General features: G+C 57.7%; 1 protein-coding gene across 2 annotated transcripts in view; it reads right to left on the bottom strand.

Moving 5' to 3' along the window:
* Positions 1–1,149: 1,149 nt before the first annotated feature.
* UBE2G2 (ubiquitin conjugating enzyme E2 G2) overlaps positions 1,150–17,842 on the bottom strand; it is a 33,462-nt gene continuing 16,769 nt past the window's right edge. For both annotated transcript variants that reach the window (XM_044250840.1, XM_044250841.1), the window contains 5 exons: positions 17,573–17,608; positions 17,435–17,480; positions 7,923–8,041; positions 5,446–5,586; positions 1,150–2,712 (listed from right to left, as the gene is read on the bottom strand). In XM_044250840.1, coding sequence (XP_044106775.1) covers positions 2,600–2,712; positions 5,446–5,586; positions 7,923–8,041; positions 17,435–17,480; positions 17,573–17,608 — 455 coding nt within the window. In that variant the 3' untranslated portion in view covers positions 1,150–2,599. The remainder of the gene's footprint in view (positions 2,713–5,445; positions 5,587–7,922; positions 8,042–17,434; positions 17,481–17,572; positions 17,609–17,842) is intronic.

The raw sequence follows: 17,842 nt of genomic DNA, 5'->3' as shown, positions 1-17,842 counted from the left end.
CAGACGTAACAGTGGGAGGGGCCGAGAGGGCCAGCCACACCTCCCCGCGCCGCGAGACCCTTCCCAGCAAGTCTATGCGTTCTACGCTCTTCTCCACACGGGTTCCTTTCCCCTGCAGCGGCCCTCCGTGAAGGGATACACGGAGTCAAAAAGGAAAGTGAGGGCAGAAGACCACTGTGAGTCCCCTATGTCCCCAGGCTGGCCGGCCGGCCTCTGCCAGCAGCGCCACTGCCCCCCCCCCCCGCACACACACACACACACGCCCGCACACACCATCTATGGGGAGGCGGCGCTGACCGCCCCCCCCAGCAGGAGTATCAGCCTCTCAGGGGAAGGCAGGTGGGAGGTGGTGGGGACCTACAGGGTCCCGCCCCCGGAAGCAGGTGAAAGGGGAGCAGAGGGGAGAGGGGCAGGCCCACCGCGGGGGCGGGGGGTGCAGAGAACTTCCAAGGGGAGGGGAGGGCCAGGGCGTGCCCACAGGTCAGCTCTGCTAGCACCAGAGCAAGGCTCGTGTTGCCACAGGAACGGAGGACGTGGGGTACACGGCTGGTACCCAGGGTCCACGAGCCTGGCTGCGCTGGGCTGCACCGGGGGGGGGGGGCGCGACCCCGACTCCTCAACCTGTGAAGGGCATGGCCCGTCCTCCGGCCACCAGTGAGGCGGCAGCTCCCAGAAAAGCCCCAGCACAGAATCAAGCCCATCACATGTCCCCGAGCAGGCACGGGCGCCACCTCGAGCTCACGGGAAAGAACCAGCCGCTGAGGCCGCCCAACGGCACCCGTCGCCTCAGAGTCCCGCCGGAGTCGCCCGCCTTCCGACACCTGCAGAACCGTGTGGCCGCCACATCGGCCGGCCGCTCCCCACAGCCCCGAACGGTGTGGGGGGCTGCGCTCCGAGGAGAGGCCGGCCACAGCAGGGCCGCTGTGGGGACAGGGCCCCGCAGGGAGAGGGCGTGGCGGGCAGAGCACAGGAGCGAGGAGAGAGCAGCTTGCTGAAGCACACTTGGGCCTGGGGGTAAAGTGACCCCCCCCCGACGGCTCCTGCTGTGCAACCCTCGGCTGGGGGCCTCCACCGCGAGCCCTGGATGCAACCGGCCCTGGGTTTTTGCAGGATTACATAAAATTCAGCAAGGACAAATACTATGTGGACTGGGGGAAAATAGAGAACTTTATTTGTAACATAGTAATTAAACGGCATCACAGAGCAAGGACATGAGACTCTTTGTTTCCACTTAATAAATACAAGTGAGTAAAAATACTTCGTTTGCAAAGAGCCCACCCTTCTTCCTTCTCTAGACTCCTCGGAGTCCTGCCGGCACAAAGCCCTCCTCCCCTCTGCGGGAGGGGCCTACAAGTCCCACTTGGGGACAGCACCTCTCCTTTCTGGTGCCCTTCCAGGTACAAGTGCTTGTACTGAACGTCAATGTGACGACGGTTCCCCCGAGAGAGAAAAAACCGGGTTTCCTTAGGATAACGGAAAGTGTGACCTACTGTTTGTCTTAAAGACGGTTCCTTATTTCAAAAATAGAGATTCCTACTTAAATTTAACGTGTCTGAAACCGGCCAGGCATCCGATTCTGCGACACATCTGTTGCTGCTTGTTCACGGAGCCCTGGCACGGCGCTGCTGGGCCACCCAGGCTGGCGGGCTCCAGGGCTGCAGCGAGATCACAGACCACAGCTAAGTGCCCTGCCCCCACGCTGGGGCCTGGGGAGAGGGACACCCCCCCCACCCCACCCCCCGCACACCATGCTGCCCAACGGGCGGCGCCCAAGGTCAGGGATAAGGCATGCCTCTGCGCCCAGCACTCACGAGGGTGAGCGTTCCCTTCCCACGCCACGCTGCAAAGGACAAGTCCGTCTCCGTGTTAGGCTCCCGCTGCGGCCGCACATGCCGAAGCTCAGAGCTCCGGTGTCTACACGGGGCCGCGTGTTCCTGCCCTAAGGACGCGCAAGTCAGCGAGGACACAGATCGAAGCACGACCGGGAAGACAGCGTCCGTCCTCACAACCAGCAGTAAACCTCTTTGACGCACCCCATTTCTCATCAATCCGTGTTTTTAAAAAGTATTTATTTCCTGAAAGTATCTCTAAGTGTGATAGTTTGTAACACACGACAAACAAAAATGATGTAACGAGATTATAAGGAAACAGGCAGGAAGGACTATGAAGCACTGCAACCAAGTGGCGTCCCCGGCCGGGCCCACAGAGCCCTCCTGCCGGCCGCCGCTCGGGCTGCGAGGCCCCGTTTCCTCGAAGGACCATTACTGGTTCATCGCCCCCACCGATGCGACAGACGGGAAGCCACAGCCTGCGTGTGTGCACCCCGGCCGGGAGAGGGGTGGGGACGGCTGTCACCACCTCCGCAGAGCGCCAGGCCGGCAACACGGGACACTGCGTCCGGCTGTCATCGTCCCACATACAGCATAATGTCAGCAAAGAAGCCTGTCCGGAGCGGGAAAGGTAGGGAAACAGGACATGCTGCGGTTCTGCAAGCTCGCCTTTTTTGGTACCAGCACGGAGTGTCACTGTCACTGTGCGTGCAGCAGAGACAGCCGGGCCGCGGCCGGGCGCCGTGTGTGCGCGGGCGCGAGGACGGGCCTCAGAGCCCCAGGGACTTCTGCGCCAGCTGCCTGGCCACCCGGCAGAACTGCTCCCGGTCGTCCCGCCACATCTTAGAAGCGTCCACGTTGGCCCCACTCTCGTCGTTGGGCTCTGCAAGAGACGAGACACGCGCCGTGGGAAAGGCGCTCTGGACAGCAAGGGCCGGCCGACGTCTTCCGTCCCGCTTACACCCTCCACGCGTCCTTCCGGAGCCGGGTCCCAGAGACACACGCTAGCGGAGAAAGGCAGCTCTCGGACAGACCCACCAAGGGGGGCTGGGAGGCAGCACGAAGTCAGGGACCCGCACGTGTGGCAGGAAGACCCACCCTCGCGATCCCTACGTCCCGAGCGTCTTGAAGACAAACGCTCTATCTTGCTCTGGACACGCTGGGCCCCACTCCTCCGACTAGATGTCCACCCAGCTCCTGCCCCAGGCCAAGGCGAGGTTGACGCCTGGCCCCGGGGCACACCTGACTCCAAAAGGTGCCCCAGACAGATCAGGACACACACACAGAGGCAGCAAGGCAGGGAGGCAGAGGCCCAGAGCAGGCCAGGAGCAGGGCCCACGGCACAGGGAGCCAGAACAGTGGGAAGCACTGGATGGGAGCAGAAAAGACAGCCAAGAGGCCAATTGAGAGCAGGACCGTGGTCCCTCCCTCCTGCCCAGCCTTGCGTCCCTCTGTGGCCACCCCGTCTCTGTCCCTCCAACCACGATGGCTTCTTCCTCCCGTTTATTCAAGAAGCCCTTCCTCAGCAGGTCCTGGGCGTGAGGTCCAGTGCAGGGGACCGCGTGTGCGGAGCGCACCCCCCCAGGGCACTACAGACAGGACCGTCCACACACACATCGTTTCAAACTTGGGACTGCAAAGTGGGCGACGGGAGAGCAGGAAGCAAAGGACTTGGGGTCCCGCAGGCCTCGAGGAGGGGGTGTGTTCAGGGGACTCCTGAGTAGGCCCGACGGCAGGGAGCATACGAGCACGGACGGGGCCAGCCCGGCTCCCCACCCAGCACCGGTGACAGCAGGAACCCAAGGCCCAGACAGAGGACCAAGGCTCACAAGAGGACCAAGGGCTGCAGCCTCCTCTCAAAGCAGGCCAGGACGGAGGGCGCCGAGTGGGGCCGCAGCCGAGCTGGGGGGGGAACCGAGCTGAGAAAGTAGCCCAGAGCACAGAGCACGTACTCTAACGGCAGCATGTCGGAAATACATTAAAACATTCTCTCTTTTTTTTCCAGCAAGCTCCACGGCCAGTGCGGAGCCCAACCCCGGCTCGAGCTCACAATCCTGAGATCAAGACCTGAGAGGCGATCAGGCGCCGAAACAACCGAAACAACCAAACAACCGCCTGAGCCACAAGCCGCCCTATGTGAAAACCTTTTAACCGTCAGCCTGGGACTCCCCCCGCCCGCCCCACCTTGCTCTCCAAAATAAACAGATAAGTAAGTAAATAAAACCTTTTAAGAAAAGAATTTATAGGGCGCCTGGGTGGCTCAGTGGGTTAAGCCTCTGCCTTTGGCTCAGGTCATGATACCAGGGTCCTGGGATCGAGTCCCGCATCGGACTCTCTGCTCAGCGGGGAGCCTGCTCCCCCCCCCACCCTCTCTCTCTCTCTGCCTCTCTGCCTACTTGTGATCTCTCTCCGTCAAATAAATAAATAAAATATTAAAAAAAAAAAGAAGAATTTATAGCAAAACTGTCACGGTGCGACTTAAGCTGCCATTCGCAGACCGCCGACCCACCGCCTCTCCTCTGGTGCCCTGTCAGCGTGTGCAGGGAAGGGAGTGCCTCGGCCCTCACACTCGCACACGCACGGACACTGGACGTCCTCACCTTCGCGCCGCCCGAAGGGCCACTGAGGCCCCCCAAGCCTCCCCCTGCGCCTCCCACTCCTCCACGTCTTTCCTTCCTGGTCGTCGGGGCTATCGCCCCTACGTTCCCTGAGCACCCCCCTCCTCGTGCCCTTTCTCATGCCCTTTGTCCTGCCCCTCAGCCACCGTCTCATCCAGACGTGAGCTCAGCCTCACCTGCACAGCGGGCCTCGGCCCAGCGGTCACCAGGGATGGACACCCCCACACCAGACCCTTCTCCCAACTCTGCGGGCTCCTGTTGTGGAGACGGCAACCCTCTCCCCCGGTGCTGAGGTCAGAGACACAGGAGCCACCGTGCACACCAGCGAGCCTGTCTCCCATATGCAACCCGTTCTTGTGGCCCCACAGCGGTCCTCGGCCTGCAGAAGTCCTCGTCCCCCAGCCTACTGCAACACTTGGCCGACAGGCTCCCTGCCACACGGACAGTCTTGCCGAGGTGCGGCTGCACGGCCTCATGTCCCTGGCTGAGCTGGAGCCGCAGCCGGTGCTGGTGGTGCCCCACACGAGCCACAGGCCTCATTCCAAATGCCTCTCCCGCCCCCTTAGCTTAGTACCTCCTCTGCAGGACAGTCCCCGGGGCCGGCCCGACAGCCCCTGTGTGTCCAGCTCGGGATGTTCAGTGACCGGCCGCCACTGGCGGATCTGGAAAATCCCCTCAGAAAGCAGGCTTACGGCTGGGGTCTAGGACACACTGCGCTGGACACCTCAGGACCCAGTGTCGGCCACACGGCAGGTGCCCCGGGAATCACCGGCTCCACGAGCGCGATCCCTGAGGACCGGAGCGCGGCTCACTCTGGCCAACGTACAGACTCATAATCACGAAGAGTGTATACCAGTAATTCCGTGAAAAAGCAGAAACGGCATATGTGGATGAAGCACGAACAGACACGACTGTGACAGAGGAACAGAGGAGGAGGACACAGGAGGACGGAGACATCTGCGCCCCCCGGCCCCCCCCGCCCCCCGGGGCGGCCTTACCTGCCAGCATGCTCACCACCGACAGCAGGATCTTCTCCACGCTCTGCACGGGGCTCCAGCGCTCAGCGCTGCTCTCGTAGCCCATGGGGTCGTCGCCCGGGGCGTGCAGGATGGAAATGCAGACTCTGCCGTCAGGGTAGACTGGGGGGTGAGGACACAGCAGGTGAGCCGAGAGAACGGGGACCGCGGGCAGCAAGGCAGGCAGCGGCGCGGACACAGAGAGCCAGCTGCTCGCGCGGCTGCGGCAGAGCCCGAGGCCCCAAGCGCCGCACCCTGGTGCACCCGGCCGGCTGGGCCCGCGCTCGCCGACCAGGCTCCAGGCCGCCTGCCCGGCCCCAGACACCCCCCACAGCTCCACCTCCACGGGGATCTGGATTTGTCAGCAGTGCGTCTGAACGCACTAACTAATGATGGGGAACCTGGCAGAGAACTAGTTCACCAAAATAACTCTTGTAACGAGGATTACAGTAACTGTCAGAGCTGATTTCTAAGATTTTCCAACGCCCCCATGAAACCCTGGAACCAGCTGGACGTGGAAATCTACATCCTCGGTGCCAGGATGAAGGCAACCAGGATTACAGAGACTTCTAGAAGGAAAAAGGTGCCCTGACTTCTCCTGGGCCTCCCTCTAACACACAGCCCGTCATCTGTGCCCCGGAGGTCCGCGGTGTCCCGTCGAAGTCACGGCCACCAACAGCATCAGGAACCAGACCCGTGTGCTCTGGGTCGAGACAAACGCGTCTCTGTTTCCAGTGTGTGACTGATGCTACCAAGGACCCTGCAGCGCCCGCCGCTTCTCTCTCACACGGGAGAGCCTCAGGCGGTTCGACGTGTACCCAAGACAGCTCCACTGTAAACTGTTAAGGCTGTAGGTTATAATAACAGAAACGACAGACAATTCAGGATAAATGTATGTAACTCTCCTTCCTCGTGAGCGCAGAAGCCCCAACCACTGAGACACCGGAATGGCTTGAAGGACGCCCACACACATGTGCCACCCCACCTCGACCGTGGCCACCTCATAGCCAGCCTTCTCGAAAGAACGGGGCTTCTGAGCACTTACCGCACACACAGAACTGCATCAGTGTGAGAAAAGAAAAATCCGAAACAGTCTGTCTGAGGAGGGAGCTAATGACCCACACGTAACATCAGCAGGACGCGAGACGCTCCAAATGAGGGTCTGCATGGCCAGTCCCACAGGGGGACACGATCCTGAGCCCCTCTGGCAGGGGTGGGGGTCTGGGCAGGCCTCCCCCGACCCCGTGGAGGTGCCCAGGCTAGGGGAGAACTGCGAGGTGGGTTCGTTTGCTATTAAGCCAAGGGGTGTCAAAGGCTTGGCAAGTTCTATAAACACTCCCGTGGATTAAATGAGGTTTGAGCTATTTCATATGCAGAAAAGTACAGGAAAATAAGGAATACTCAAATGAGAAAATACTTCATTTCTACAAAACAGGGCATCTTACTCGCTTTTATTCTCCACAACCATTAAGATCATGATCTTAGTGGCAATAATCATTTATAAAAAAGGAACATTATCCTAGGGGCGGCTGGGAGGCTCTGTGGGTGAAGCGTCTGTCTTCAGCTCAGGTCATGATCTCAGGGGCCTGGGATCGAGCCCCACGCTGGGCTCCCTGCTTCTCCTTCTCCCTCTGCTTGTTCTCTTTCTCCTTCTCTATCAAATAAATAAATCTTTCAAAAAATTTTATGAAAAGGAATATTATCCTAAACATGATCCTTAAAAATGTATTTCCTTACTATACTATACGTACTACAGACACTCTTCTCTACGACCGTGTCTTGTAAAGGAAAAAGGAAAAACCAGAGCTATTCAGGAATCCAATTCCTACCACTGGACACTTTCCCAACTTAAATCCATAAATGTAACTAATGAAAGAATTCCCCCCCTTCAAAATACATGTTTATTTTAGAAAAAAGATTTACAAAAACCAAAAAAGATGCCGTTACTGAAAGAGAATCACTTTCAACATTTTTGAGCCATGTTCCCAGTTCTGCGCACTTACACACGAAGTGTTTTCCAGACCAGTGAACTGTAACAAGGAGGACACAGAACCTGCCTTCCTCATTCGACACACAACTTCCGTTCTAGATCATTAAATTTTACTCCAGTCACTGAAAGTATCTGTATAGTACTCGGAGGTACAGTCTAGCGTGGCTGGGCTGTTGAAAACCTGGGCTGCTCTGGCTGGTCCCCACTGTCAGAGCCCACGGCGGGCGGGGGCCAGAGCCGCACTGCGCGCACCCAGCGTCTCCGACCGGCCCGCCGGGAGAAGGAGCCAACAGGTCAGAGGGCGCCCAGCATCAGGTCCACATTCACCATCTGCGTCACACTTTCAACTGATGTCACCACCCCCACGAGGAGGTGGCTGTGGTTTAACACACGGGTTACAGCTCCAGGGCTCTGCGACCCCGCCCGCAGCCCCGCGCCTCCTGTCGGACCCACGCCCCACGGCACTTACTGTTGGGATGAAACATCTCGCAGGTAAATCTCATCTTTGGGGGACTTAACGGGTAATCCAGTGGGAAGCTCAGGATGGCAGGAAAGACCCCGAACTCAAAGCAGGTGTCTTCTGGGCCCCTGGGGGACAGAAAGGGCAGAGACGCTCAAGTACGTTTCCCAGGGCCCGCCACACTAGCAAGAAGCTGGGAGATTTCTACTGCTTCACGAGCGCGCACGGGGAGGCTACGTGAAGGTAACGGCGAACCGGTACTTCTGAGCAGGGACGCATCGCCTCCTCGTCCCACGGCAATCTGGTTCGACTTAGGGACAAGCGCAAACACCGAATTACAGGTACAGTGTCTGCACTAATGGAGGTAAGCGTGGGCGGCAGAGCCTCCCCAAAATACGGGATCGGAGGAGAGAGCTGCCAGCAGGCCTGGGGGCGTCTGTTTGCTGTGTGCACGCTGTCGTCTCACGTGATAAAGGTACACTGTAGACACACACCATCATATTAAATGAGGGTTAAGAGTTGTTATTTCAAAGGCTATTTTGAAATTTTTAAAAGTGCCCAAGAAACGATTTTGTCACCCTCAAGAAAGAGGTACGGAGCACCCCGTGACCACGGATGCAGCTCCTGCAGGAGCCGGGTGTGCACACGCGCGGCACAGCCGGGCCAGCGCCCCCCGGAGTGCAGTGTCACGGGGCACCTGCGGGCCTGTCTGCCGGGGCTTCCGTCCCCATCACAGGAGAGTGGCAGAGGTGGACGAAACCACTGCTGAGTCCTGTCAAACCCCAACACAATACGTGTGAGTTAACAATATCCGGGACCCCATGTGGGCCACAACGGCAGCAGCTAGTAAGAGCCCTCCCTTATGGGCGTGCATCAGGGTCGCTCATATGACCGCCTCCGTGAGAGCAGAGCTGCCCCCTAGGAGGGACTGTCCCGCTGAGCCAGGGTACGAACCAGCAGCTCTGCGAACACACCACCCCAGGAGCCCGAGACCCAGGCCACTGCAGGGGCCGCTGCACACCGGAGACAGGCTCCCTTTCCAGATGAAAACCAGACGCGGCACAGGAAAAAAACAGCTGAAATAGATTTATTCCGAGACAACCTTCATTGTTTAAAAATCATTTTCTCAGGGCACCTGGGTGGCTCAGTGGGTTAAACCTCTGCCTTCTGCTCGGGTCATGATCCCAGGGTCCTAGGATCGAGTCCCGCGTCGTGCTCTCTGCTTGGCAGGGAGCCCGCTTCCCTTCCTCTCTCTGCCTGCCTCTCTGCCTACTTGTGATCTCTGTCAAGTAAATAAATAAAATCTTAATAAATAAATAAATAAAATCCTTAAAAAAATCATTTTCTCAAAGTATGAATTTGTTTCAAATCAATGAGACTATTCTGATGCAGCAAAATAATAATATAAACTTGCAAGCAGTATCAATGATGTTCACGTCCACAATTAAAGGAAAAAGAAAAAATTCAAAAGGACACGGGACAGAGGGCTTTCCTGTCCCTTGTGAAGCTGCCTGGGGCTTTCGACAGCGCCTGCCGCGGACGCCCAGATCACGTCCCAGGAGGAAGGGGCCGCAGCAAACCAGCCACAGCGAGACACGGCGAGAAGTGTTCAGGGGCGGGCGCCCGTTTGTTTTTCCTCTTTAAGAGACCGACCTTGATTTTGAGAACTGTGCCTTTGCTACTTTGGGGGGAAACCACAGTGAATAACTACTTTGTGATGCAGGTGTGAGTGTCCCAACGGCGCCCACAGCCTTGGCGGGAAACCAGGACTGGGGAAGCCACATGAAGAGGGACAAGCGGCGGGCAGGGCGCCCGTCCTGAAGAAGGGGCCGCCACGGCACAGGGAGCGAGCGCTGCCACCAGCAGCGGCCAGCGGGCCGGGCAAGGCGGTCTGAGGCCCGCCCTGCGCTTCCCATCCTGGACGCCTGTTCCTCTGTGGGCGGATGGCGACCGCCCCTGCTCCCCGCCCTCCCTCCGCAGGTCCCCAGCGAGCTCCGCTCCCCCCCAGGTCGGCAAAGCTGGGGAGGCCGGTGACCACAGAGCGCAGCCGCCAGGCCAAAGGCATCCAGGTCGGAGCGAGGCGCCCAGCATGACTCCCGGGAGGCCAGCGGCACAGGCACCCCTCCAGCATCCGTCAGGAACGCTCCCCGGGGCCCCCGCGTCGTGGGCACAGCCGAGTCAGAGGAGAAAAAAAGTCTGGGTGGTGTTTTGGAACAAGCCAAATGGTATTTGCTCAACGCTCTAGTAAGTTCTTTGTTTCTCATAACAGGGCTTTCTTTAAGACTTAAAAAAAAAAATCCCCTTGGTGCCCCGTAGCCTCAGAAGCAAGAGCAAACATTTCCCTCAGGGCTCCCTCTTCTTACTTATCAAAGCTGTTTTCAAATGCCCTAGTTCGCTACTGGTTTGAAAGGAGGGTTTCCCTGTCTTCCAGGACGCCCTGAGGCTGGGACAAGCAGGCAGGGGCCGTGCCCAGCAGGCCTGCTGACTCTGGAAAATGCTGTCGCGTCAACTCCTGAACCGCGACCGAGAGACGTAACCAGTGTTATTTTTGGACGAACCTTGGTGCCGTACTCCAGAAAGCCTCTCTTCTCTCTCACTAAAGGCCTCATCTCAAAAATGCTCAGATAAAATAAAGTTTAAGAAGAAAGGAAACAAACTCATCTAAAACATACAAAGTCTTCCAAGCCAGTAAATTATCCTCCATCTGTCCACTAAAACAATGGTCTGCACTGTTCCAGAGCTCAGAGGCAGGGGCTCTCCGTCCCTGAGGCGAGCGTCCGAGGGAACTGTCCCACCGTGCTCTGCACTGTGAAGGGAGCCTCCTTCCCAGCCGCTCCGGCCGGCCGCCAGACAGCGGGGAACGACCGGCTGAGCGGACGCTGGGAAGGCCACACTTGCGGCCTGAAGCTGAGCCCTGACCAGCCACGGCCACTGATGAGCCACGCTCTCCCTTCTAGAAGGTCCACTGCCCGGCCCACCGTGCGCCCTGAGCCGCCGAAAATGCGCGCTCACGCCGAGTCCCTGAGAGCGGCACCGGTGCTCCCTTAGTCCCTCCACCCTGAACCGCAGTGGGCAACGGCTCTCCCTTCCCCGCGGAGACCGCACCTCCGGGACACGAGGCGCCTCCAGCTGCGCGCTGGAGGCCGCAGAGACCGTGGCGTTGCCGTGCGCCCTGGGCATCTGCATGGGAGTGAGCCGGCGGCCGCCGGGAATGTTCTCGGCCCGCGGCCTGCGTATCACTGCGGCTGCAGCAGCGCGGAAGCCGGCGGTCCTTTCCAAGCCCGCACAGCACCCGGACGATGGTCTCAGACACACAGACGACAAGGCTGTAGGTCACGGACACCGTAAACCACTCGCAAGTGCCTAATTGCAGCTGCGCTGCTGAGGGAGAAGGCGCTCTCCCGGGTCAGGAGCCCCCGCGGCGGGAGAGGAAGAAGGCCGCTCCGAGACAGCGGTCATTGCCATCGCCGCCCTGGCGCTGCAGAACCCCCAGAGCACGCGGCTCGTGGGCCGGGCCGGGGGCTGCTGTCACCCCTCCTGCCATCACTGCCCCTCAGTGGAGCCCCCGCTCACCCGGGCGGAGGGTGGCCGGCTCTGCCGCGACTACTGGCCTTCACTCCCTCCGGCCACTGGGCTCCAGGCCCCACCAGGACGGCAGGGGCGGCAGCCTCACGAGGCCCCCCAGGCCACTCTCCGGGCGGCAGGAGCCCACGGCCTGGCAGGAAAGACGGCACGGGCTCCCGGGGGCTGGGGCTGAGGGCTCCGGGGCAAGGAGCGGGCGGACACAGCCGGCTGGGCACCGGCTTAGCTGCCTTGTCCTTCACTTGTCGCGCTCCGTGCGCCCGGATCGTCCCAACGTGCGGGACCCGGCCGAGAGCCATGGGAGGAAGACAGGACAGACGTCCCGTGCTTCGGGAGAGTGCGGCACAGCACAGAGTGTTCTCAGCCTGAACCAGTCCATACAGAGGCTGCAGGCATCCTCTGATTCGGGGTTTTCTGTGATACACACACCCCTGAAAACTGAATCAAACATAACTGACCTATACTTGAACTCAATGAGCCTATCATTCCGAGAACTTCCCAGTCGGTTCTGACAAACACCAACCTTCACGACATGAACGGACTTTGACTAGAAGAGTACGTGTTGGAAAATACGCAAATCCAGGAGGTGTATAAAATAACAAAACGCTCCCCTCCACGCCCCTCCGGACTCACCTCCCCAAGGCTAACACAGGGAGGTCTCGTTACTCTCCAAGCTCGTCTCTGCTCATCGACTCACACACCTTTGTCGGCAAAACCGGGTTTTTTCAAATTAAAAATGTATCATGGTGGGGCGCCTGCGTGGCTCAGCGGATTAAGCGTTTGCCTTTGGCTCAGGTCATGATCTCAGGGTCCTGGGATCGAGCCCCGCATCGGGCTCTCTGCTCAGGGGGGAGCCTGCTTCCCTTCCTCTCTGCCTGCCTCTCTGCCTACTTGTGATCTCTGTCTGTCCAATAAATAAATAAAAATCCTTAAATAATAAAAAAATTATTTAAAAATATATCTCAGCACGATTGACAAGAATTTGAAGAGACCTAATGAAGTGGCCTGTGAGAGAGCCCTCGAGGCTGTGCAGGCGGCAGCCGTCCTTGGACCAACCCCACACCGTCCCCGTGGAAACCCCTGCTGGCTTCGCTGCGGACACCGACACGCCGATCCTAAGATTCAGAGGGAAATGCGAGGGACCCAGGAAGAGGCAAAAGAATCTGGAGGAAGGAGAACAGAACGACAGGACTCGCACTTTCCAATTCCAAAACCTCCTCCAAAGCTACAGGAACCAAGACTGTGACGACGGGAGGACAGGCCCAGATCAACGGAGCGAAACTCAGAGTCAGACAGAAACCCGCGCGCGTGTGGTCGGCTGATGTCTGTGGGACGGCCAAGGCAAGTGTGCAGCCCCGTGCCGGTGACTGAAGCTGGGCCCTCCCGAATGCTGTCTCCAAAGAGAACCCCCAATGGTCCAAGGACATGAAATGTAAACGTAAGAGCTACGAATAGAAAACACAGAAGAAAACCTCTGGGACCTTGAGCTGTGCGACACCAAAAGCCTGGTCCATAAAGGAAAGAAACTGCTGAAAAGAAAGAAACTGCTGAAAATCCATATCAGACAAAGGATTTGTATCCAAAATATATAAAGACTCAACAAGCGGAGTCCAGTTAATGGGCAACAGTTGTGCAGGCCACCAAGACCAAGGGGCAGCGGGCACATCCCCAGAGACCCTCTGCACGGTGAGTTCAGAGAAGTCAAACACGTCCCCGGTGAGCACCCCGCACACCCACAAGGCAGCGGGGAGGGCGCCAAGCACAGGCGAGAGTGAGGGGCGGAGAAGGGAGACGGCTCACGGCCGCCGCTCCGAGAGCCCTGGGGAAGCACAGAACAGGGCAGTGAGGTCCCCAAGGCCTTCCCCCCTCTTCCAGCCCCGGAGGACACAGAGCCGGCCCGCAGCACAGCGCGACGAGGCCGCACGGGCCAGACTCTGGAGCCAGAAGAGGCCGAACGGGACACCACCTCCCCATGCGGACGGTGCGCCGGTCTGTTTTGCTCCATCGAGCGCAGAGCGGCAGGCACGAGGGCATTAAGCTCCGCTGGCCCCCAGCCCGCTGGCCCCACAGCTCCCCGTCTGCTGGGGGGCCTGGTCGTCTTCCGGGCCGCGGCTCAGACTCCAGCGTATGCCCAGCCGGGAGCCAGCAGACTTACCTTCCACCAGTTTTCTTAAAGGTTCTATTTAAGTCATCTCTGCACCCATGTGGGGCTCCAACTCAAGACCCCAACATCAAGAGTCACACGCCCTTCTGCTGGGGCCAGCCGGGCGTCCCAGAGCGGCCTTCTACGTATCCTCCGAGAGGAGGCTGTGGCAGTTTCATTCTCCGTGCCCCTCCTGTGCACTGATCTGCTGCGCTCACATCGTACACCCTCCGCCTCCTCCTCTTGGGGGCACACATGGGGTCCCCCCATAACCTTTGTACCTGTGGCCCAAGCACCCTCACTGCACAGCCGAGGAGAGACGGGGGCCCTGTGGGTGAGACCCCGTGCCCCCCTGGAAACGGGGCACGCATGGTTTCAGAAACACTGGGGCACCACAGAAACTCCGGAGACAATCAAAGAACAAAAGAGAGAAAAGAAAACCTATCACTAAGGAGTGAAACTCAGCCAGGTGTCTGCGAAAACGGCAGCGTGAGGCCGATCAATGGGACGACAGCTAATTCCCTAATAGGTGTTTAAAGTACATTTGTAAACGGCCTCTTGTTTGTAAAAGGGTCTGGAACAGGACCAAGACCCACAGGCTCACCAAATCCTGAAGCAGGGGAATTCCATGCTAACGCAACAGCCTTATTCAGATATAAACGTGCTGAAGAAACCTGAAAAGCTCTTACTTTTTTTGAAGTTGAGGTTGAAGCTGAGGCATAACTAACACACTACGGTCTACGTCCTGGGAGCGGGACAGCAGGGCCACGCTCTGGAGACCTATAGGACGACCACTGTCAATCGAGTGAACACCCATCACCGTACGAAGTTACAAACTGTTCCTTCTTGCGATGAGGACTTGCAGATTCACTGTCTGGAGGACTCTCATTTACCTGCAGCGGTGTCACCAACCCTGGTCACCACGCTGCCCCTTACACTGCCGGGACAGAGTTATTCTGCAGCTGCAAGTTTGGGCTTTTGTCCTCCTTTGCCCATTTCACCGTTCCCCCCCCACTCCGGCCCTCCAGCACCCATCTGTTCTCTGAGTTTCGGGGTTTGGGGGTTTTCAGATCCCACCTGTGAGATCGTATGGTATTTCTCTTCCTCTGACTCATCTCACTTAGTATAATATCCTCAAGGTCCATCCACGTTTTTACCAATGGCAAGATTTCCTTCCTTTTTAAGGTTGCTATCCTGTGTGTGTGCGCGTACATGCGTGTGTACACACACTGCCTGTTCTGTCCACTCGTCCATCACTGGAGAACAACTTTGGCTGCTTCCAGGTCTTGGCTGCTGTAAATAATGCTGCCGGGAACACGGAGATGCTGACGGCTTTCTGAGCCAGGGTTTGCGTGGTCTCTGGGTAAAGGCTCAGTACTACAGTCTGTTTCAGTTTTGGGGACGCCCCACACAGTTTTCCGGAGCGGGTGCAGCAACTGGCACTCCCACCAGCAGGGTGACGCGGCTCCCCTCACTCCGCAGCCTCGCCAGCACCTGTCATTTCTGGTCTTTTTGTGTGACACCCGCGCTGACTGGTGCAAGGTGGCACCTCCCTGGGGTTCTGATGCGCACTCCCGGGACCCCGAGTGATGCCAAGGGGTTCTGATGTGCGCTCCCGGGACCCCGAGTGATGCCGAGCTCCTTTCCACGCACCCGTCAGCCATCTGTGTGCCTTCAGAAAAGCATCTATTCAGGTCCTCGGCCCGTTGTTAAATCAGATGATTTAAATTTTTGGAGTTGAGTTCTGCCAGGTCTTCATGTATTTTGGAGACACCACAGGCACGGGACCACAAACCTCTTCTCCCATCCTGTAGGCGGCCTTTTCGTCCTGTCGATGGCTTCCTGCGCTGAGCAGAAGCTTTCCAGATGGACGTTGTCCTGCTTCTTGATTTCTGCTTTTGTTGCCTTTGCATCTCATTATTACCGTGTTTTCAAAATACTGGTTCACTATTATAGTGTTTATCTAAAATTAGTAACAGTTACCCTAGCAGGCTTAGTCACCCCAACACTTTAGAAGTCACACCGGAAGGCTCCCTTGTCCCTTAGAGGGCTTCTACCTAAGCCTGCCGACAGGCACGAGCCCCTGCCCTGCGAGCTGCCAGACCTGCCAGGGGCCACTCCCCTCTGCACTCAAGCCTTCCCAAAGCCCCGTGTCCCTCCCACAGGCTCGCGGCCAGGTGGCATGCACAGTTGCCCGCGTGAACACGGAGAGAACGCACAGCATACAGCAAGTGGAAAAGCAGGGCTATCACTCAAGTTGCAATGATATAATCCGCTGTTTCCTTAAAAAAAAAAAAAAGGCTCTGCGGCGGACACAGCAGCCAGTGCCATGCTCCAGCAGACGCGGGACACTGCAGAGCTGGACCCCCGCCATCCCATGGTAATTGCTTCAGGGGACAAAAGACACAAGATGAGACAGAAGTACAGACTGCAAAGACCTCCTCGTGCCGGGAACATTTCAGCACGGGAAGAACAGCGGGCATCACAGGCCCAAGCCATCAGACGGCATGCATGCTGTATTTTCTCTGGACAGTCGAAAATATTTTGCTTTATCAAAAACCCTCGTTCTTGTCATCAATTTCCATACGTTACTCTAACCTCCAGGGACACTATCAGTGCTCCTCAAGCACGGAAAGCACGAAGAGCTAATCTGACGCTGGCCCTGGGCAGACCCCCAAGGGGTGGGGACGGTGTCTGAAGGCCTGGCTGCCCGTGCCCCTCCCACGAAGCACTCCTCAACCCAACAAAATCCAGCCCCAGCACCTGCCAACTGACTGAGGCATCTCATCTTCCTATAGAGAGAACGGAGAGGCCGGGGACCACCTCACAACTTCACAAACATTACTGAAGCACGTTCTGCTGAAAATACAGCAGGTCTCAGACAGGACAGGAATGCAGAAACTGCCCACATAAAGTAGGAAGAAGGCAAACAAAGCATCTGGGTCTAGGAATCTAGAACATTCTAGATTTGGGGGTCCGTTTGTGACCCCCTGAAGTAACATCACTAAGTGAAATGGGAAATCCACGCATGAGCTTTCCACGGCAGGGCCAGGAACCACACTGCTGGCCTCAGAACTAAGCCGCGTGGGGGGTCAGGGACCAGGGAAGGCCGGACGAGGCGCCCGGAGAGAGCGGCGGCAGCAGACGAGGGGCTCCGTGGGGACGAGAGGAAGAGGGAAATGTGGGTGCACAGGCACGTAGGGCCAGAGGCTCACTCTGGCCCCTGAGAGGGCATCAGAACCCCTCAGGCCCTGAGGGGCCCATCTCCACTCAGAGCTGAGGGCTCTTGGGGACTCCCCAAGGCGAGAACCGCCAGCGCAGCCACACAACATTCAAAATGTATTATTGTGCGGCATTTGGGGGGCTTAGTTGGTTAAGTGTCCGCCTCGGACTCAGGATGTGACCCCAGAGTCCTGGGATCGAGCCCCGCATTGGGCTCCCTGCTCAGTGGGGAGCTGGCTTCTCCCTCTGCTGCTCCCCCTGCCTCTGCTCGCTCGCCCTCTGTCAAATAAATACAATCTTTTTTAAAAAAATCTTAATTACTATAAAACTCTAGAAATACAACATCGACTGAACCTTTCACTGGCTCTAAGGAAACATTTCCGCTTCTCAGGATGCACATCTGTACTGTTCTCTGCTCTGAATCGAGCAGACTAGAAAGAGCTCAACTCAGGAAACACACAAAGAAACGCACGAAGAAACGGACACTTGGAAGCACCGCACGGCCACTGAAGGGATTCAAAGGTCCCCTGTCTGGGAAAGTCCTGAAAACCAGAAACACATGTAACGAACTTACATGATCAGTGCCTCCCACTCGAAAAAGTTCTCTTCATTCATGGGGCCTGCAGGGGAAAAAACAATTTCCACAATTAATTGTGAAGGCAGCACTGGCGATCAGAAGTACATTATAAAGAGGTTAACTGCAGTGCCTTACCTGCCACAATTCCTTCTGGAGGATTCAGCGTTAGTTCTATAAAACGAAAAAGTAAAACCATTATGAAATACAATGTGTATTAGGTTGGCATTTTAACAAAACACTTTTTAAAGTATATAAGAGGGGCGCCTAGGTGGCTCAGTGGGTGAAGCCTCTGCCTTCGGCTCAGGTCATGGTCTCAGGGTCCTGGGATCGAGCCCCGCATCGGGCTCTCTGCTCAGCGGGGAGCCTGCTTCCCCCTCTCTCTGCCTGCCTCTCTGCCTGCTTGTG

The sequence above is a fragment of the Neovison vison genome, chromosome 6 (genome assembly GCF_020171115.1).
Source record: "Neovison vison isolate M4711 chromosome 6, ASM_NN_V1, whole genome shotgun sequence".
In the NCBI taxonomy this organism is placed as follows: domain Eukaryota; kingdom Metazoa; phylum Chordata; class Mammalia; order Carnivora; family Mustelidae; genus Neogale; species Neogale vison.
The sequence above is the reverse complement of the archived record's forward strand: the minus strand, read 5'-3'. Positions and strand labels throughout refer to the sequence as shown.